The sequence below is a fragment of the Danio rerio genome, chromosome 15 (assembly GCF_052040795.2).
Source record: "Danio rerio strain M-AB ecotype USA chromosome 15, GRCz13ab, whole genome shotgun sequence".
NCBI lineage: Eukaryota > Metazoa > Chordata > Actinopteri > Cypriniformes > Danionidae > Danio > Danio rerio.
Genome location: NC_141035.1, coordinates 50722501 through 50740000, shown reverse-complemented (window position 1 = coordinate 50740000; position 17500 = coordinate 50722501). Strand labels below are relative to the sequence as shown.

The 17500-nt window shown below is 34.7% G+C and overlaps 1 protein-coding gene across 2 annotated transcripts in view; it reads right to left on the bottom strand.

The window, feature by feature from the left end:
* Positions 1-17500, bottom strand: part of ecel1 (endothelin converting enzyme-like 1) — a 69118-nt gene that overhangs the window by 4036 nt on the left and 47582 nt on the right. For both annotated transcript variants that reach the window (XM_087282292.1, NM_001442655.1), the window contains 8 exon segments: positions 16816-17038; positions 11524-11622; positions 11293-11367; positions 11114-11217; positions 9482-9540; positions 6573-6624; positions 4354-4421; positions 1-65 (listed from right to left, as the gene is read on the bottom strand). The exon segment at positions 1-65 is cut by the window's left edge and continues 60 nt beyond it. In XM_087282292.1, coding sequence (XP_087138418.1) covers positions 1-65; positions 4354-4421; positions 6573-6624; positions 9482-9540; positions 11114-11217; positions 11293-11367; positions 11524-11622; positions 16816-17038 — 745 coding nt within the window.

The window sequence follows — 17500 nt, the reverse complement described above, 5'->3', positions numbered from 1 at the left end:
GAACTTCCTGTACGACTCCTCCGTCCACCACTGCTTCAGGTTGCCATAGCGATCATACTGTCCACCTATCAGCAGACAGCACCAGGTCACATGAACAGATCTTTGGTCGATATCGTGAGCATTTATTTTAGCTTTTATTACTAGTTATCCGTGTATTTGATTAGTAATGTTTTGTAGGCGGTTCATTACGCTGTGGTGACATCTGAAGTCTGATAGCGAGGTCTAAGCTGAAGGAAAAGGAATGAATGAATAATGATTTGGGGGAGCACGTTGGCTCACTGTGGCCTCACAGCAAGAAGATCTCTGGTTTGAGTCTCGGCTGGGTCAGTTGGTGTTTCTGTGTGGAGTTTGCATGTTCTCCCCGTGTTGGCGTGGGTTTCCTCCGGGTGCTCCGGTTTCCCCCACAGTCCAAACACATGCGCTATAGGGGAACTGATCAACTACACTGACCATAGTGTATGAGTGTGTGGGAATGAGTGTGTGTGTGTGGGTGTTTCTCAGTACTAGGTTGCAGCTGGAAGGGCATCTGCTGCATGAAACTTAGACAGGAATAGGTAGTTCATTCCGCTGTGGCGACTCCTGATTAATAAAGGGACTAAGCTAAATAGAAAATGAATGAATGAATGAGTTGGCAGTTCATTCCGCTGTGGCGACCCCTGATTAATAAAGGGACTAAGCTGAAAAGAAAATGAATGAATGAATGAGTTGTCGGTTCATTCCGCTGTGGCGACTCCTGATTAATAAAGGGACTAAGCTGAAAAGAAAATGAATGAATGAGTTGGCGGTTCATTCCGCTGTGGCGACTCCTGATTAATAAAGGGACTAAGCTGAAAAGAAAATGAATGAATGAATGAGTTGGCAGTTCATTCCACAGTGGCGACCCCTGATTAATAAAGGGACTAAGATGAAAATAAAATAAATAAATACATGAGTTGTCAGTTCATTCCGCTGTGGCGACTCCTGATTAATAAAGGGACTAAGCTGAAAAGAAAAAGATTGAATGAATGAGTTGGCGGTTCATTCCTCTGTGGTGACTCCTGATTAATAAAGCGACTAAGCTGAAAAGAAAATAAATAAATGAATGAGTTGGCGGTTCATTCCGCTGTGGCGACTCCTGATTAATAAAGGGACTAAGCTAAATAGAAAATAAATGAATTAATGAGTTGGCGGTTCATTCCTCTGTGGCGACCCCTGATTAATAAAGGGACTAAGCTGAAAAGAAAATAAATAAATGAATGAGTTGTCGGTTCATTCCGCTGTGGCGACTCCTGATTAATAAAGGGACTAAGCTGAAAAGAAAATGAATGAATGAGTTGGCGGTTCATTCCGCTGTGGCGACTCCTGATTAATAAAGGGACTAAGCTGAAAAGAAAATGAATGAATGAATGAGTTGGCAGTTCATTCCACAGTGGCGACCCCTGATAAAGGGACTAAGATGATAATAAAATAAATAAATACATGAGTTGTCAGTTCATTCCGCTGTGGCGACTCCTGATTAATAAAGGGACTAAGCTGAAAAGAAAAAGATTGAATGAATGAGTTGGCAGTTCATTCCTCTGTGGCGACCCCTGATTAATAAAGCGACTAAGCTGAAAAGAAAATAAATGAATTAATGAGTTGGCGGTTCATTCCTCTGTGGCGACCCCTGATTAATAAAGGGACTAAGCTGAAAAGAAAATAAATAAATGAATGAGTTGTCGGTTCATTCCGCTGTGGCGACTCCTGATTAATAAAGGGACTAAGCTGAAAAGAAAATGAATGAATGAGTTGGCGGTTCATTCCGCTGTGGCGACTCCTGATTAATAAAGGGACTAAGCTGAAAAGAAAATGAATGAATGAATGAGTTGGCAGTTCATTCCACAGTGGCGACCCCTGATAAAGGGACTAAGATGATAATAAAATAAATAAATACATGAGTTGTCAGTTCATTCCGCTGTGGCGACTCCTGATTAATAAAGGGACTAAGCTGAAAAGAAAAAGATTGAATGAATGAGTTGGCAGTTCATTCCTCTGTGGCGACCCCTGATTAATAAAGCGACTAAGCTGAAAAGAAAATAAATAAATGAATGAGTTGGCAGTTCATTCCGCTGTGGCGACCCCTGATTAATAAAGGGACTAAGCTGAAAAGAAAATGAATGAATGAATGAGTTGTCGGTTCATTCCGCTGTGGCGACTCCTGATTAATAAAGGGACTAAGCTGAAAAGAAAATGAATGAATGAGTTGGCGGTTCATTCCGCTGTGGCGACTCCTGATTAATAAAGGGACTAAGCTGAAAAGAAAATGAATGAATGAATGAGTTGGCAGTTCATTCCACAGTGGCGACCCCTGATTAATAAAGGGACTAAGATGAAAATAAAATAAATAAATACATGAGTTGTCAGTTCATTCCGCTGTGGCGACTCCTGATTAATAAAGGGACTAAGCTGAAAAGAAAAAGATTGAATGAATGAGTTGGCGGTTCATTCCTCTGTGGTGACTCCTGATTAATAAAGCGACTAAGCTGAAAAGAAAATAAATAAATGAATGAGTTGGCGGTTCATTCCGCTGTGGCGACTCCTGATTAATAAAGGGACTAAGCTAAATAGAAAATAAATGAATTAATGAGTTGGCGGTTCATTCCTCTGTGGCGACTCCTGATTAATAAAGGGACTAAGCTGAAAAGAAAATGAATGAATGAGTTGGCGGTTCATTCCGCTGTGGCGACTCCTGATTAATAAAGGGACTAAGCTGAAAAGAAAATGAATGAATGAATGAGTTGGCAGTTCATTCCACAGTGGCGACCCCTGATAAAGGGACTAAGATGATAATAAAATAAATAAATACATGAGTTGTCAGTTCATTCCGCTGTGGCGACTCCTGATTAATAAAGGGACTAAGCTGAAAAGAAAAAGATTGAATGAATGAGTTGGCAGTTCATTCCTCTGTGGCGACCCCTGATTAATAAAGCGACTAAGCTGAAAAGAAAATAAATAAATGAATGAGTTGGCAGTTCATTCCGCTGTGGCGACCCCTGATTAATAAAGGGACTAAGCTGAAAAGAAAATGAATGAATGAATGAGTTGTCGGTTCATTCCGCTGTGGCGACTCCTGATTAATAAAGGGACTAAGCTGAAAAGAAAATGAATGAATGAGTTGGCGGTTCATTCCGCTGTGGCGACTCCTGATTAATAAAGGGACTAAGCTGAAAAGAAAATGAATGAATGAATGAGTTGGCAGTTCATTCCACAGTGGCGACCCCTGATTAATAAAGGGACTAAGATGAAAATAAAATAAATAAATACATGAGTTGTCAGTTCATTCCGCTGTGGCGACTCCTGATTAATAAAGGGACTAAGCTGAAAAGAAAAAGATTGAATGAATGAGTTGGCGGTTCATTCCTCTGTGGTGACTCCTGATTAATAAAGCGACTAAGCTGAAAAGAAAATAAATAAATGAATGAGTTGGCGGTTCATTCCGCTGTGGCGACTCCTGATTAATAAAGGGACTAAGCTAAATAGAAAATAAATGAATTAATGAGTTGGCGGTTCATTCCTCTGTGGCGACCCCTGATTAATAAAGGGACTAAGCTGAAAAGAAAATAAATAAATGAATGAGTTGTCGGTTCATTCCGCTGTGGCGACTCCTGATTAATAAAGGGACTAAGCTGAAAAGAAAATGAATGAATGAGTTGGCGGTTCATTCCGCTGTGGCGACTCCTGATTAATAAAGGGACTAAGCTGAAAAGAAAATGAATGAATGAATGAGTTGGCAGTTCATTCCACAGTGGCGACCCCTGATAAAGGGACTAAGATGATAATAAAATAAATAAATACATGAGTTGTCAGTTCATTCCGCTGTGGCGACTCCTGATTAATAAAGGGACTAAGCTGAAAAGAAAAAGATTGAATGAATGAGTTGGCGGTTCATTCCTCTGTGGCGACCCCTGATTAATAAAGCGACTAAGCTGAAAAGAAAATAAATAAATGAATGAGTTGGCGGTTCATTCCAATGTGGTGACTCCCGATTAATAAAAAGACTAAGCTGAAAAGAAAATGAATGAATGAATAAAGTTTAGCAGATAAAACCTTTCATTTACATATGAAAGATTTCATCTAGATAAATAATACATTTATTGAATAACTCTTGTCTTTAAAATTTATAAAAATCTAATTAAAACTTAAATAATGTCAGTCTATACAAAAACAAATAAAATATAAAGTTTTAACAGATTAAACCTCGGCTCGCATTTAGTTTAGCTGGAAAAAATGAATAGATTAGATCATGCTTTTATCTTCCTTTAGTCTTTATTTTCCTTTGTGAGTTACTAAATAAATAAATAAATAAATAAATAAATAATTGCTGCGGTCTCTCACCCCAGTCGTCGTATCCGTGTGTGAGCTCGTGTCCAATAATCGCACCGATTCCTCCATAATTCAGTGACCTGACAAACAGGAGAAACTGCATTAGAGCGCACTGAACAGCAGGAGGCAGCAGAGACACACACTGACTGCACCGCTATAGTAAACACGATACTGCAGAACACGGCCAGTTCTGTACAGTTACTCACACACGATTATTATTAGCTTTCATCTCAGGGTCACTTTAATTAAACAAGTTTTAGGTTTAATTTTAGAAAAGCTTAAATGCTTAGACTGAAAACATATATATATATATTAACACACATTTGCATTGCGTGCAGTAAAAGCCTAAATGTGAATAAAGCTGTAACAGTGTCTCAATACACCCTCAACACATGACAAACAGCAATCAGTGACTGGTCAATAACTACACACAACAGCATTCATGAACATGTACTGTGACGTGTGTAACATTTGTCTTTAAACTACTGCTAAATGTTTGTGTGCGTGTGTGTGTGTGTGTGTGTGTGTGTGTGTGTGTGTGTGTGTGTGTGTGTGGTCTGGTAACATTTGTCCCTCTAACAGACTTTGTGAAGGGAAATCAATACAAAGCTGCAAGAGCTGCTCTCAGAGTAACACACACACAACACACACACACACACACACACACACACAACACACACACACACACAACAGAAGTGTTACTTTTTAAAAATATGCAGTAAAGCCATTTTACAATCACTCTGTACACACAAACACACAATCGCACGCACACAAAACGCACACACACACTTATATTTATACGCATGTATACACACACAAAACGCACATGTATGCAAACACACACAATACACCGTCTCTCTCTCTCTCTCTCTTACACAAACCCACAATCAAACACAGATACACACACACCGAACATATTAAATTCTGTATGCTTCTATTGTGTGTATGTGTGTGTGTGTGTGTGTGTGAAGCAGTCCTGATGACCACTTGTATTTCTACAGTATATAACCCAAGCCAGAGCTCCTCACAGAACATTAACAGAATCAATAACACACACTCCATCCCATAATAGACAGAGAGCAGGAGATGAGCACATAAACAGCACAGAGATGATATTCAGATCAGATCAATAACTGTGAGCATTAGAGACAAAGAGAGAGTGTTTGTGTGTGTGTGTGTGTGTGTGTGTGTGTGTGTGTGTGTGTGTGTGGGGGGGGGGGGGGGTCTGTTAATACTTGCATGAATTAATATTGTGATGTCATGATGATGAAGTAATCACTCTAAATCATCTGATCCGGGAATGTGAACGACTCTGAATCATTGAATCATCTGATATGAGAATGTGAATGACTCTGAATCATCTGATCCAGGAATGTTAACGACTCTGAATCAATTAATCATTTGGTCCGGGAATATGACAACTGAATCATCTGATCTGGTAATATGAAGGACACTGAATCACTGAATCATCTGATCTGGTAATATAAATGACATTGAATCACTGAATCATCTGATCTGGTAATATGAAAGACACTGAATCACTGAATCATCTGATCTGGTAATATAAATGACATTGAATCACTGAATCATCTGATCTGGTAATATGAAAGACACTGAATCACTGAATCATCTGATCTGGTAATATAAAGGACACTGAATCACTGAATCATCTGATCTGGTAATATGAAGGACACTGAATCACTGAATCATCTGATCTGGTAATATGAAGGACACTGAATCACTGAATCATCTGATCTGGTAATATGAAGGACACTGAATCACTGAATCATCTGATCTGGTAATATGAATGACACTGAATCGCTGAATCATCTGATCTGGTAATATGAATGACACTGAATCATCTGATCTGGGAATCTGTAATGACACTGAATCATCTGATTTGGTAATATGAATGACACTGAATCACTGAATTATCTGATCTGGGAATCTGTAATGACACTGAATCATCTCATCTGGTAATATGAATGACACCGAAGCACTGAATCATCTGATCCTGGAATATGAAATGACTCTGAATCACTGAATCATCTGATCTGGGAATCTGAAATGACACTGAATCATCTATTTTGGGAATCTGAATGATACTGAATCATTGAATCATCTGATCGTGGAATATGAAATGACTCTGAATCACTGAATAATCTGATCCAGGATTCTGAAAAGACAATGAATCACTGAATCATCTGATCCGGTAATGTGAAATGACTCACTGAGGGAATTCTGGATCATAGAGAGTCGGCTGGAGAATTCCTGCAGGAAAAACTGGAGATAAAGAGAAAACAAATCATCATCAGATCATCAGCCAATCAGAGTCAAGCATTCAGCAGTTGTGTATATATATATATAATAAAAAGTTTGTGTCTGTGTTTCTGCACTGATTCTCTAACAAGAATAAAGAAGATAAACGCTGAATAATCATCTTTATTGTGAAGTGCAGCTCAAAAACTAATTAATTAATACAAACAAATTAAGGCATTGTCACAGACGGGATTATGTGAGACTGAAAAACAACTTCAAAACAACAGACATCAGAGGAAAGCTGTACAATAGCATTTAATAATCTCGTCTGCTCACCAGAGAAGCTTTTGTTTAACAACATATGCAGCAAAAACATGTTTGTGTTTCTATATCAATAATACAACTATTTTCTATATTTACTGCTATAATTCACTTTCCTGTGAAATACTGTTTATTTTTCAGTTAAATAATTCACAGTATTTACTATTATTTTCTTTTAGTTTGGTTTTTAGTTTTGGTTGGATTGATTTGGTTTGATTTTGGTTTGGTTTTTAGTTGGAACAAAACTAAATAAATGTAGAAAAAATTATAAATATTGTTATAAAAATATGAATAAATTGTAATAAGTAATATTTAATAATAAATAAATAATTAGTACAAATAAATAAATAATAAAATAAATAAAGAAAAAAAATCATTAATACATTGTAAAAACTAAATAATTTATAATAGTAAAAACAAAGAATTCTTATAAATTAATAATGTATATAATGTTGATAAATATAGAATGAAAATTATTGATAATTATCATTAAATCAATAATAAATTAATCAATAAATATTTAAATACATAAAAAATTATTATAAAAAATAATGTAAATAAATAAATAATAAATAAATAATCGATTATTAATACATCGTAATAAATAAATAATTTATATACTAATAAACAAATAATTATTATAAATAAAGAAATAATGTAAATAAATAAAGAATAAATCATTATTATTAAAACATAATAAATAAACAATGTATAATAATAAAGATTTATTATAGAAAAATAAATAATGTAAATAACTAAATGAAGAATGTATTATTAATAAATTCTAATAAATAAATAATTTATACTAATAAACAAAGAATTTTTCTAAATTAATAATGTAAATAATGTAAATTAAAACTATTAGTAATTATTATTAAATCATAATAAATAAATAATTTAAAACATTAAATAAATAATTAGAAATAAATAATGTAAATGAAGAAATGAATAAAGAATAAATAATTATTAATAATAATTATTATAAAATCATATTAAAAGATCATGTATAATAACAAATAAAGAATTGCTCTAAATGAATGAATAATGTAAATAAATATAGTAAATATTGTATATATCTAAATAAAGAAACTATAAATAAAAAATAAACAATTATTGATAAACTGTAATAAATAAATAATCATTCAGTATTTATGAACAAATAATTCCTTAATATTAATAATAATTCCTTACATCTATATAGCACTTTTCTGGGCACTCAAAGCGCTTTTACACATATAGGGGGGGGAATCTCCTCATCCTCCACCAGTGTGCAGCATCCACCTGGATGACGTGACGGCAGCCGTTGTGCGCCAGACCGCACACCACACACCAGCTGATTGGTGGAGAGGAGACAGAGTGATGAAGCCAATTATGATATGGAGAGGGTTAGGAGGCCATGATGGACAGAGGTCAGTGGGCAGATTTGGGCAGGATGCCGGGGTTAAACCCTCTACTCTTTTCGAAGGACATTCTGGGATTTTTAACGACCACAGAGAGTCGGGACCTCGGTTTAACATCTTATTAAAAGATGAATGATTATTTATTTAATAATGTAAATAAATAAATAAAAGATAAACAGAATAAACAATTATTAATAATTAATAAAATCAAAATAAATAAATAATTTATAATAAACAAAAATAATTAAATAAAGAAAGAATAAATGAAGGATAAACAATTAATAATACATCGTAATAAATGCATAATTTATAATAATAAATAATCAATTATTATAAATAAATGAATGAATGAATAAAAAAAGAATAAATTAATAAATCAATAAATTAAATAAAGTAAAAACTGTTGTGGTCAATATTAGTGGCTCGTATAGGAACATGTAGCACGTAGGAAATAAATGAAAAATAATACAAATTTCACAGAAGGGCTACTAATTTACAATCTATTGTATTTCAGCATCATCACTGCAGTCTTCAGTGTTCATGATCCTCCAGAAATAACTTTATTATGAGCATTTGATGATCAAAAACATTTATGATTATTATTATTATCAGTGTTGAAAACTGTTGTGCCGCTTCATATTCATGTGGAAACTCATTCATTCATTTTCTTCACTTAGTCCCTTTATTTTTCTGGGGTCGCCACAGGGGAATGAACCGCCAACTATTCCAGCATATGTTTTACACAGTGATGTCCTTTCGGCTGCAACCCAGTTTTGGGAAACACCCATACACACTCATTCACACACACACACTCATACACTACAGCCAGTGTAGTTGATCAGTTCCCCTATAGCGCATGTGTTTGGACTGTGGGGGAAACCGGAGCACCCAGAGGAAACTCACGCCAACACGAGGAGAACATGCAAACTCCACACAGAAACGCCAACTGACCCAGCCGAGACTCGAACCAGAGACCTTCTTGCAGTAAGGTGATTTATTTGCTTTATTAGTTAACATTATAAAGATGTTTTGTTGCACGTTTGATGAACTGAACGCATCCGGGAAGAGTAAAAACAAAAATCTGTTGAAAACACACCTCACAGCGTTACAGCAGGTGTGTGTGTGTGTGTGTGTGTGTGTGTGTGTGTGCTCACACTCACCCATCTGGTTTTTGTTTGGCAGGTAATACGCATTTAATGCCTGTGGAGGAAGAAGCCACCTGTGGAAACACAAACGCACACACACGCACACGAGCATGCGCCACACACACACACATTAATTGTGGTCCACTAGTGTGTGTGTTTGTTAGAGGGTGAGCAAATGTGTGTAAATGTTTGTGTGTTTGTGTGTGTGATTGTCTGTGTATTCATAGTTCTTTTTGATTAATTGTATACTGTAAGCATGTGTGTGTGTGTGTGTGTGTGTGTATGTATGTATGTGTGTGCGTGTGTGTGATTGTGTACATAGTGTATGTGGTCTGTTCATCTAATGTAAGTGTGTGTGTGTGTGCATGTGTTTGTGTGTGTGTGTATGTATGTGTGTGCGTGTGTGTGATTGTGTACATAGTGTATGTGGTATGTTCATATAATTTAAGTGTGTGTGTGTGTGTGCGTGTGTGTGTGTGTGTGTGTGTGTGTGCGTGCGTGTGTGTGTGTGTGTGTGTGTGTGTGTATGTATGTGTGTGTGCGCGTGGGTGTGTGTGTGTGATTGTCTGTATGTACATAGTGTATGTGATCTGTTCATATAATGTAAGTGTGTGTGTGTGTGTGTGTGTGTGTGTGTGTGTGTGTGTGTGTGTGTATGTATGTATGTGTGTGCGTGTGTGTGATTGTGTACATAGTGTATGTGGTCTGTTCATCTAATGTAAGTGTGTGTGTGTGTGCGTGTGTTTGTGTGTGTGTGTGTATGTATGTGTGTGCGTGTGTGTGATTGTGTACATAGTGTATGTGGTATGTTCATATAATTTAAGTGTGTGTGTGTGTGTGTGTGTGCGTGTGTGTGTGTGTGCGTGTGTGTGTGTGTGTGTGTGTGTGTGTGTGTGTGTGTGTGTGTGCGTGTGTGTGTGTGTGTGTGTGTGCGTGCGTGTGTGTGTGTGTGTGTGTGTGTGTGTGTGTGTGCGTGCGTGTGCGTGTGTGTGATTGTGTGCGCCCGTCTGTGCAAGAGAGCAAGAGTCTGTGCGTGTGAGTGTGTGTGTGTGTATGTGTAAGTGAGTGAATGTGAGTGTGTATGAGTCAGTGTGTTTGCATGATGTTTGTGTGTGTGTGTGCACATGTGTGTGTGTGTTAGAAAAAGAGCAAGTGTGTGTGTGTAAGTGTGTGGATGTTTATGTGCACGTGTGTGTAGTAAAATGTGTGCAGAAAAACTACATTACCCATGATGCTTTGCATGCAATCCACCAATCAGATTCACAGTTAGCAAACCTCACCATAAAAGCGCTTTAGCTCCGCCCACTGCCATAAAGCACCACTAATTAAGTAATCGAATCTCATTATGTTCATAAAATAGTGAAATATTTGTGTTTAAATGTATTTTTTAAATGAAATAACAAACTTTAAATGAATTTTTCATATATCTGGCATGTTTGAATGTGAGTGTGTGCTTAGCAATGCATCATGGGATTGTAGTTCTTCCCTCATTGATGCATTTATGCTTCAAATCTAAATATGTAAAGTTGAGGTTATAACTTTTTAAACCCCCTATGAAGAATAAAAACACAACAGTCACTCTTGTGAATCAGTGACATCACTTCCTGTGTGTGTGTGTGTGTGTGTGTGTGTGTGTGCGTTACGTACGTGGTCTTGTCCACCTCTTTGTGGATCTTCTTGATGGAGAGTTTGATGTTGTACTTGATGCTGTTCAGGATGTTCTTGAAGTACGTTTTCTCGTTCACGTCAAACTGCAGAGACCAAAAAATGCGAGCTCAGCATACGCTCTAACAATCGGATCATCTGATTGGTCGAAATCATCCTACCGCATATTCCTCGTCGATAAGCTCAGGCTTTAACAGGAAGTCCGGATAACCCGTCATAACCATCATGTGCTGCAGCTGAGAGACGGATCACACGACAGAAACGTTCACCATAATAATAATCATGTGTTTATATATCAGCTGTTTGTTTATAATAGATAAATAAATTAAATTAATTACTCTTTTTTTAAAGTAAAGTAACTCCAGTGTGAGAAGGAGATAATGAAGCATCACCTTTCCTCTGGCGGCATCTTTGGTTTCTTCATCCATCCAGTCGAGCTCCTGCAGCCTCACATCCAGAGAGTGTTTAATATCCTCCACCAGCTCCTGCACCTGTGGGCGGAGACAGGCTGTCAATCAAATCTGTCCATACATTTGATTGGCTCTGTGAACGAGTGATCTGCACCTATCAGTGTGGGCGGAGACTAGCTGTCAGTCAAACCTGCCACCACATTTGATTGGCTCTGTGAACATGTGATCTTCACCTGTCAATGTGGGTGGAGACTAGCTGCCAATCAAACCTGCCGCCACATCTGATTGGCTCTGTGAACATGTGATCTGCACCTGTCAATGTGGGCGGAGACTAGCTGTCAGTCAAACCTGCCACCACATTTGATTGGCTCTGTGAACATGTGATCTTCAACTGTCAATGTGGGCGGAGACTAGCTGTCAATCAAACCTGCCACCACATTTGATTGGCTCTCTAAATGTGTGATCTGCACTTGTCAGTGTGGGCGGAGACTAGCTGTCAATCAAACCTGCCGCCACATATGATTGTCTCTGTCAACATGTGAAATGCACCTGTCAATGTGGGCGGAGACTAGCTGTCAATCAATCCTGCCACCACATTTGATTGGCTCTGTGAATGTGTGATCCGCACCTGTCAGTATGGGTGGAGATTTGCTGTCAATCAAATCTGCCACCAAATTTGATTGGCTCTGTGAATGTGTGATCTGCATCTGTCAATGGGAGTTAAGACTAGCTACAATAAATGAATAATGAATTTAATAATTGTATAAATACATTTGTTAATTAAATAAATAAAAAAAAAAAATTTGAAAATAAAAATTATAAAAAAATAAATCAAATAAATTATTGTTTAAAAGTAACACATTTCTGATAATTTAAAGTGTTTATTTTACATAATAAATAAATTATTAATAAATGTGATACATATATAAATATAATAATTAATTAAAAACAAACAATAATAACATTTTAATATAAAAATTAATAATTAATTAATGTATTAAATAATTAATTAATTACTTTCAAAAGTAGCAAAATTCTGCGAGTTTAAGGTATTTACTTTACATAATAAATGAATACTAAATGTAAAAAATATATAAATATGATAGCTAATTTAATACAAATAATAACATTTAAAAAAAGATTAATTAAATTAATAATTAATTAAATAGTTTTTAAAGTATCAGACAATTCTGCAAATTCAAAGTACTTAGTTTACATAATAACTAAATAATAATAAATGTGATAATTAAATACAAATAACAATAACCCTTTAATTAATTTTTACATAAAAATTATTAACTAATTAAACTACTAAATAATTTATTAAATAGTTTTTGTTACAGAATTTGTTACACTTAAAGCATTTAGTTTACAAAATAAAAAAAATTATTAATAAATATATAAATATAACAATTAATTAAATACAAATAATAATAACATTTTAATATAAAACGATTAATTAATCAAACAAGTAAATAATTAATTAAATAGTTTATTTAATTCTGCAAATGTAAAGTATTTAGTTTACATAATAAATAAAGTAATAAGAAATGAAACAAATATATAAATATAATAACTAATAAATACAAATAATAACATTTTAACATAAAAACAATTAATTTATTAAATTAATTAATCATTTATTAGTTTTAAAAATAACAAAATTCTGAGAATTCAAAGTAGTACGTTTACATAATAAATAATAATTGTAATAAATGTATAAATATAACAACTTATTTAAATAAAAAACACATTTTTATATAAAAATGTAATTAATAATGTAAAGTAATAAAATTATGAGAATTTAAAGCATTTACTTTACATAATAAATAAATGAATAAAAATATAATAATTAAATGAAAATAGTAATAATACAAATTTAATACAAAAACTATTAATTAATAAAATTAGTAAATAATTAAATAAATCGTTTTAAACGTAACATCAGAAGTTTCAGTAGCACCATAAGCAGTGTTTCAAAAATATATCAGATCTCCAACTTCATGTTATATATATATTTATGTTTTAATAATCATGCACAGCTTGTTTTCACGTCTCCTATGGCGTTTTGCTTATTATGGCTCTGCTTTTATGTATATTTGAGGCCATCTCCGCTAATTCTGACCAGCTTTCTAAATGATGGTCTCACTTGACTTGCTTTTCTAATTATAAGTGTGAATGATTTCTGTCACTCAGACGACTCCAGTGCATATTAAAATCAGCTCAAATATGAAAAGATGTTTGAGATGTTGAGCGACGACTGTAGAAACTGTGCTACTCTAATGCACAGACCTATAATCTTACATTCATATAAGACAGTTATATCATTCATACATGTCTATTTCTATACATCTGCAAATTATTCACCCTCACCTGTAATATTTATGCTTTTCATATGTTTCTCGGGTGATGTTCTACAGATTTCACAGTACTTCCTACAAATATTTTTTTCTTCTGAATAAAGTCTTAATTGTTTTATTTTGGCTACGATCAAAGAAGTTTTTAATTGTTTTTAAAACCATTTTTACGGTCAAAAGTATATAGTAAATAGTAATAGCGATTCTATGGTTGCTATGGTAATACAACAACTAAAGTAATAAATATGTTGTGTTGATTCTGCAGTTGCTATAGTAACACAACTATTACAGTAATTAATCTGTTGTGGTGATTCTATAGTTGCTATGGTAACAAAACTACTACAGTAATTATTCGGTTGTGGTAATTCTACAGTTGCTATGGTAACAAAACTACTACAGTAATTATTCGGTTGTGGTAATTCTACAGTTGCTATGGTAACAAAACTACTACAGTAATTATTCGGTTGTGGTAATTCTACAGTTACTATATTAACAAAACTACTACAGTAATTATTCGGTTGTGGTAATTCTATAGTTGCTATGGTAACAAAACTACTACAGTAATTATTCGGTTGTGGTAATTCTACAGTTACTATATTAACAAAAATACTACAGTAATTATTCAGTTGTGGTAATTCTACAGTTGCTATGGTAACAAAACTACTACAGTAATTATTCGGTTGTGGTAATTCTACAGTTACTATATTAACAAAACTACTACAGTAATTATTCGGTTGTGGTAATTCTACAGTTGCTATGGTAACAAAACTACTACAGTAATTATTCGGTTGTGGTAATTCTACAGTTGCTATGGTAACAAAACTACTACAGTAATTATTCGGTTGTGGTTATTCTACAGTTGCTATGGTAACAAAACTACTACAGTAATTATTCGGTTGTGGTAATTCTACAGTTGCTATGGTAACAAAACTACTACAGTAATTAATCTGTTGTGGTGATTTTACAGTTGTTATGGTAACAAAATTACTATAGTAATTAGTATGTTGTGGTGATTCCATAATTGCTATGGTAACAACTACATTAATAAACCTGTTGTGGTGATTCTATAGTTGCTATGGTAACCAAACTACTACAGTAATTATTCGGTTGTGGTAATTCTACAGTTGCTATGGTAACAAAACTACCACAGTAATTATTTAGTAGTGGTAATTCTACAGCTGCTATGGTAACAAAACTACCACAGTAATCAATCAGTTGTGGTGATTCTATAGCTGCTATGGTAACAACAGCTACACTAATTATTCTTAAGCAATATTTGTTTTGGGTTAATCATAGTTTTGGTAATAGTTGTAATAATAACAGCTAATAATAGTATTTTTACAATAATAAAAATTGAAATAATTGTAATAATTTTTGTAGCGTTTATAATTGTTCTCATTTAAACAAATTAAATATTTTTTACAATTTTAATAATTTTAATCATTACTTAATTTAATAATCAATTAAACAATAAATAATTAATATTAATTTTCATTAATAGTATTAATAATACATGTTAATATTAGTAATTTTAATAATTGTATTATTGTTTGTAATTTTAATCATCTTAATAATTGCTCATTTTAATAATAAATTAAACAATAAATAATTAATAGTAATTTTAATTAATAGTAGTAATAATAATAGGTAATATTGGTAATGTTAATATTTTTTGTCATTTTAATAGTTTGTTTGTAATTTAAATAATTTAAATATTTTTATCAATTTAAAATAATTTTAATAATCAATAATTTTAATAATATACTCAATAATTATTAATTAATAATATGAACCCTAAAAAGGTGTTTAAAAATTTAAAAACTGCTTTTACTCTAACCGAAATAAAACAAATAAGACTTTCTCCAGAAGAAAAAAAAATTATCAGACAGCCTACTGTGAAAAATTCCACTGCTCTGTTAAACATCATTTGAGAAATATTTAAAAAATAAAAAAAGTGGGGCTGAAAACAAAGAGCAGCATGAACATTCCACTAAGCTTCTGTGTCAAGAAATACAAGTCATAGTAAAGTCTGAAGGGGTTTGCATGACTCCTGCTCCGCCAGAAACACTATAAACCCACTGCAGGCTGTGAAACTCAGCTGAAAGTGACATTTTGACTGAAGATTTTTAAAGAAATCTAAACACCCTGCCATGCAAACCATCTGGGAGAAACATCTTCCCCAAAACAAGTGTGATTTGATGCATCCATCATTTTATCTGTGTGAAGAGAGAAAACAAACACTCGCCCGCTGAAGGAAAAACTCATACACCACATTAGAAGAAGGAGAAGGAGAATACACCAGAGACACTGGAAAATACAGACGGAGCTTCAGAAGATCATATAGAAGTCAGAAAAGAATAAAGGAGATCTCTCCATGTCTCTGTTAGACTAAATCCAGAGGAGCGGGAGCTGATGCTCAGAGCTTCCTCCTGAGAGAACAGCAGTCAAATAAACCTGGCTGTTAATGGTGTATTATTAAAGGGGGGAATTAAAATGATCTGAGATTATTAGTCCAGCGGCGTCACGGTGGCGTAGTGGGTAACACGATCGCCTCACAGCAAGAAAGTCGCTGGTTTGAGCCTCGGCTGGGTCAGTTGGTGTCTCTGTGTGGAGTTTGCATGTTCTCCCTATGTTGGCGTTTGTTGTCTTGTAAGGCAAAAAACCATACAAGACAACAAACAAAATCCAGGTGTGTGTACAGTATATATGTTTGTGTATATGTGTGTGTGTGTATATATATATATATATATACACTAACTGGCCACTTTATTAGGTACACCTTACTAGTATTGGGTTGGACCCCTATTGCCTTCAGAACTGCCTTAATCCTACATAGAAGTGTAAATAAAAGGTATCCATGGTAATAACAGCATCAATAATAAAGAGTGTGTTGTTGTTTCTCAGTGTCTATTCTGACCTTGGCTCTGCTGGAGGAGGAGAAGTGCTGCTGGACGAACAGCGCTCCGAGGGCCATGCCGAAGTGTTTGTTGGCCTGCGTGAGACACAGACGCTCCAGATCCAGCTGCTGCTCGGTGCCGTCGATTTCTCGAGAAAACTCGTGGATGGTGCTGCGGAACGCTGTGGAGAGATGCTCGCTCAGAGCCGCAACCATACGCCACAGCATGTAGTTATGAAGGACGCTGAGGAGACACAGAAAACACTGTCAAAAACTCCTTCATTCATTTTCCTTCAGCTTAGTCCCTTATTTATCAAAGGTCGCCAAAGTGGAATGAACCGCCAACTATTCCAGCATATGTTTAATGCAGTCCAGCTGCAACCTAATACTGGAAAACACCCATACACACTCATTCTCACACACACACACACACACACACACACACACACACACACACACACACACACACACACACTCATACACTACGTCCAATTTAGTTGATCAGTTCACCTATAGCGCATGTGTTTGGACTGTGGGGGAAACCGGAGCCGCGAGAGGAAACCCACACCAGCAATGTGAGAACATGCAAACTCCACACAGAAATGTCACTGTCAAAAATATGAAAACATATTTACATTTTATTAAGCTGGTTTTTATGCAAATATGTATTAAACTTTAATTTATATTTGCGATTTAAAGCTGTATT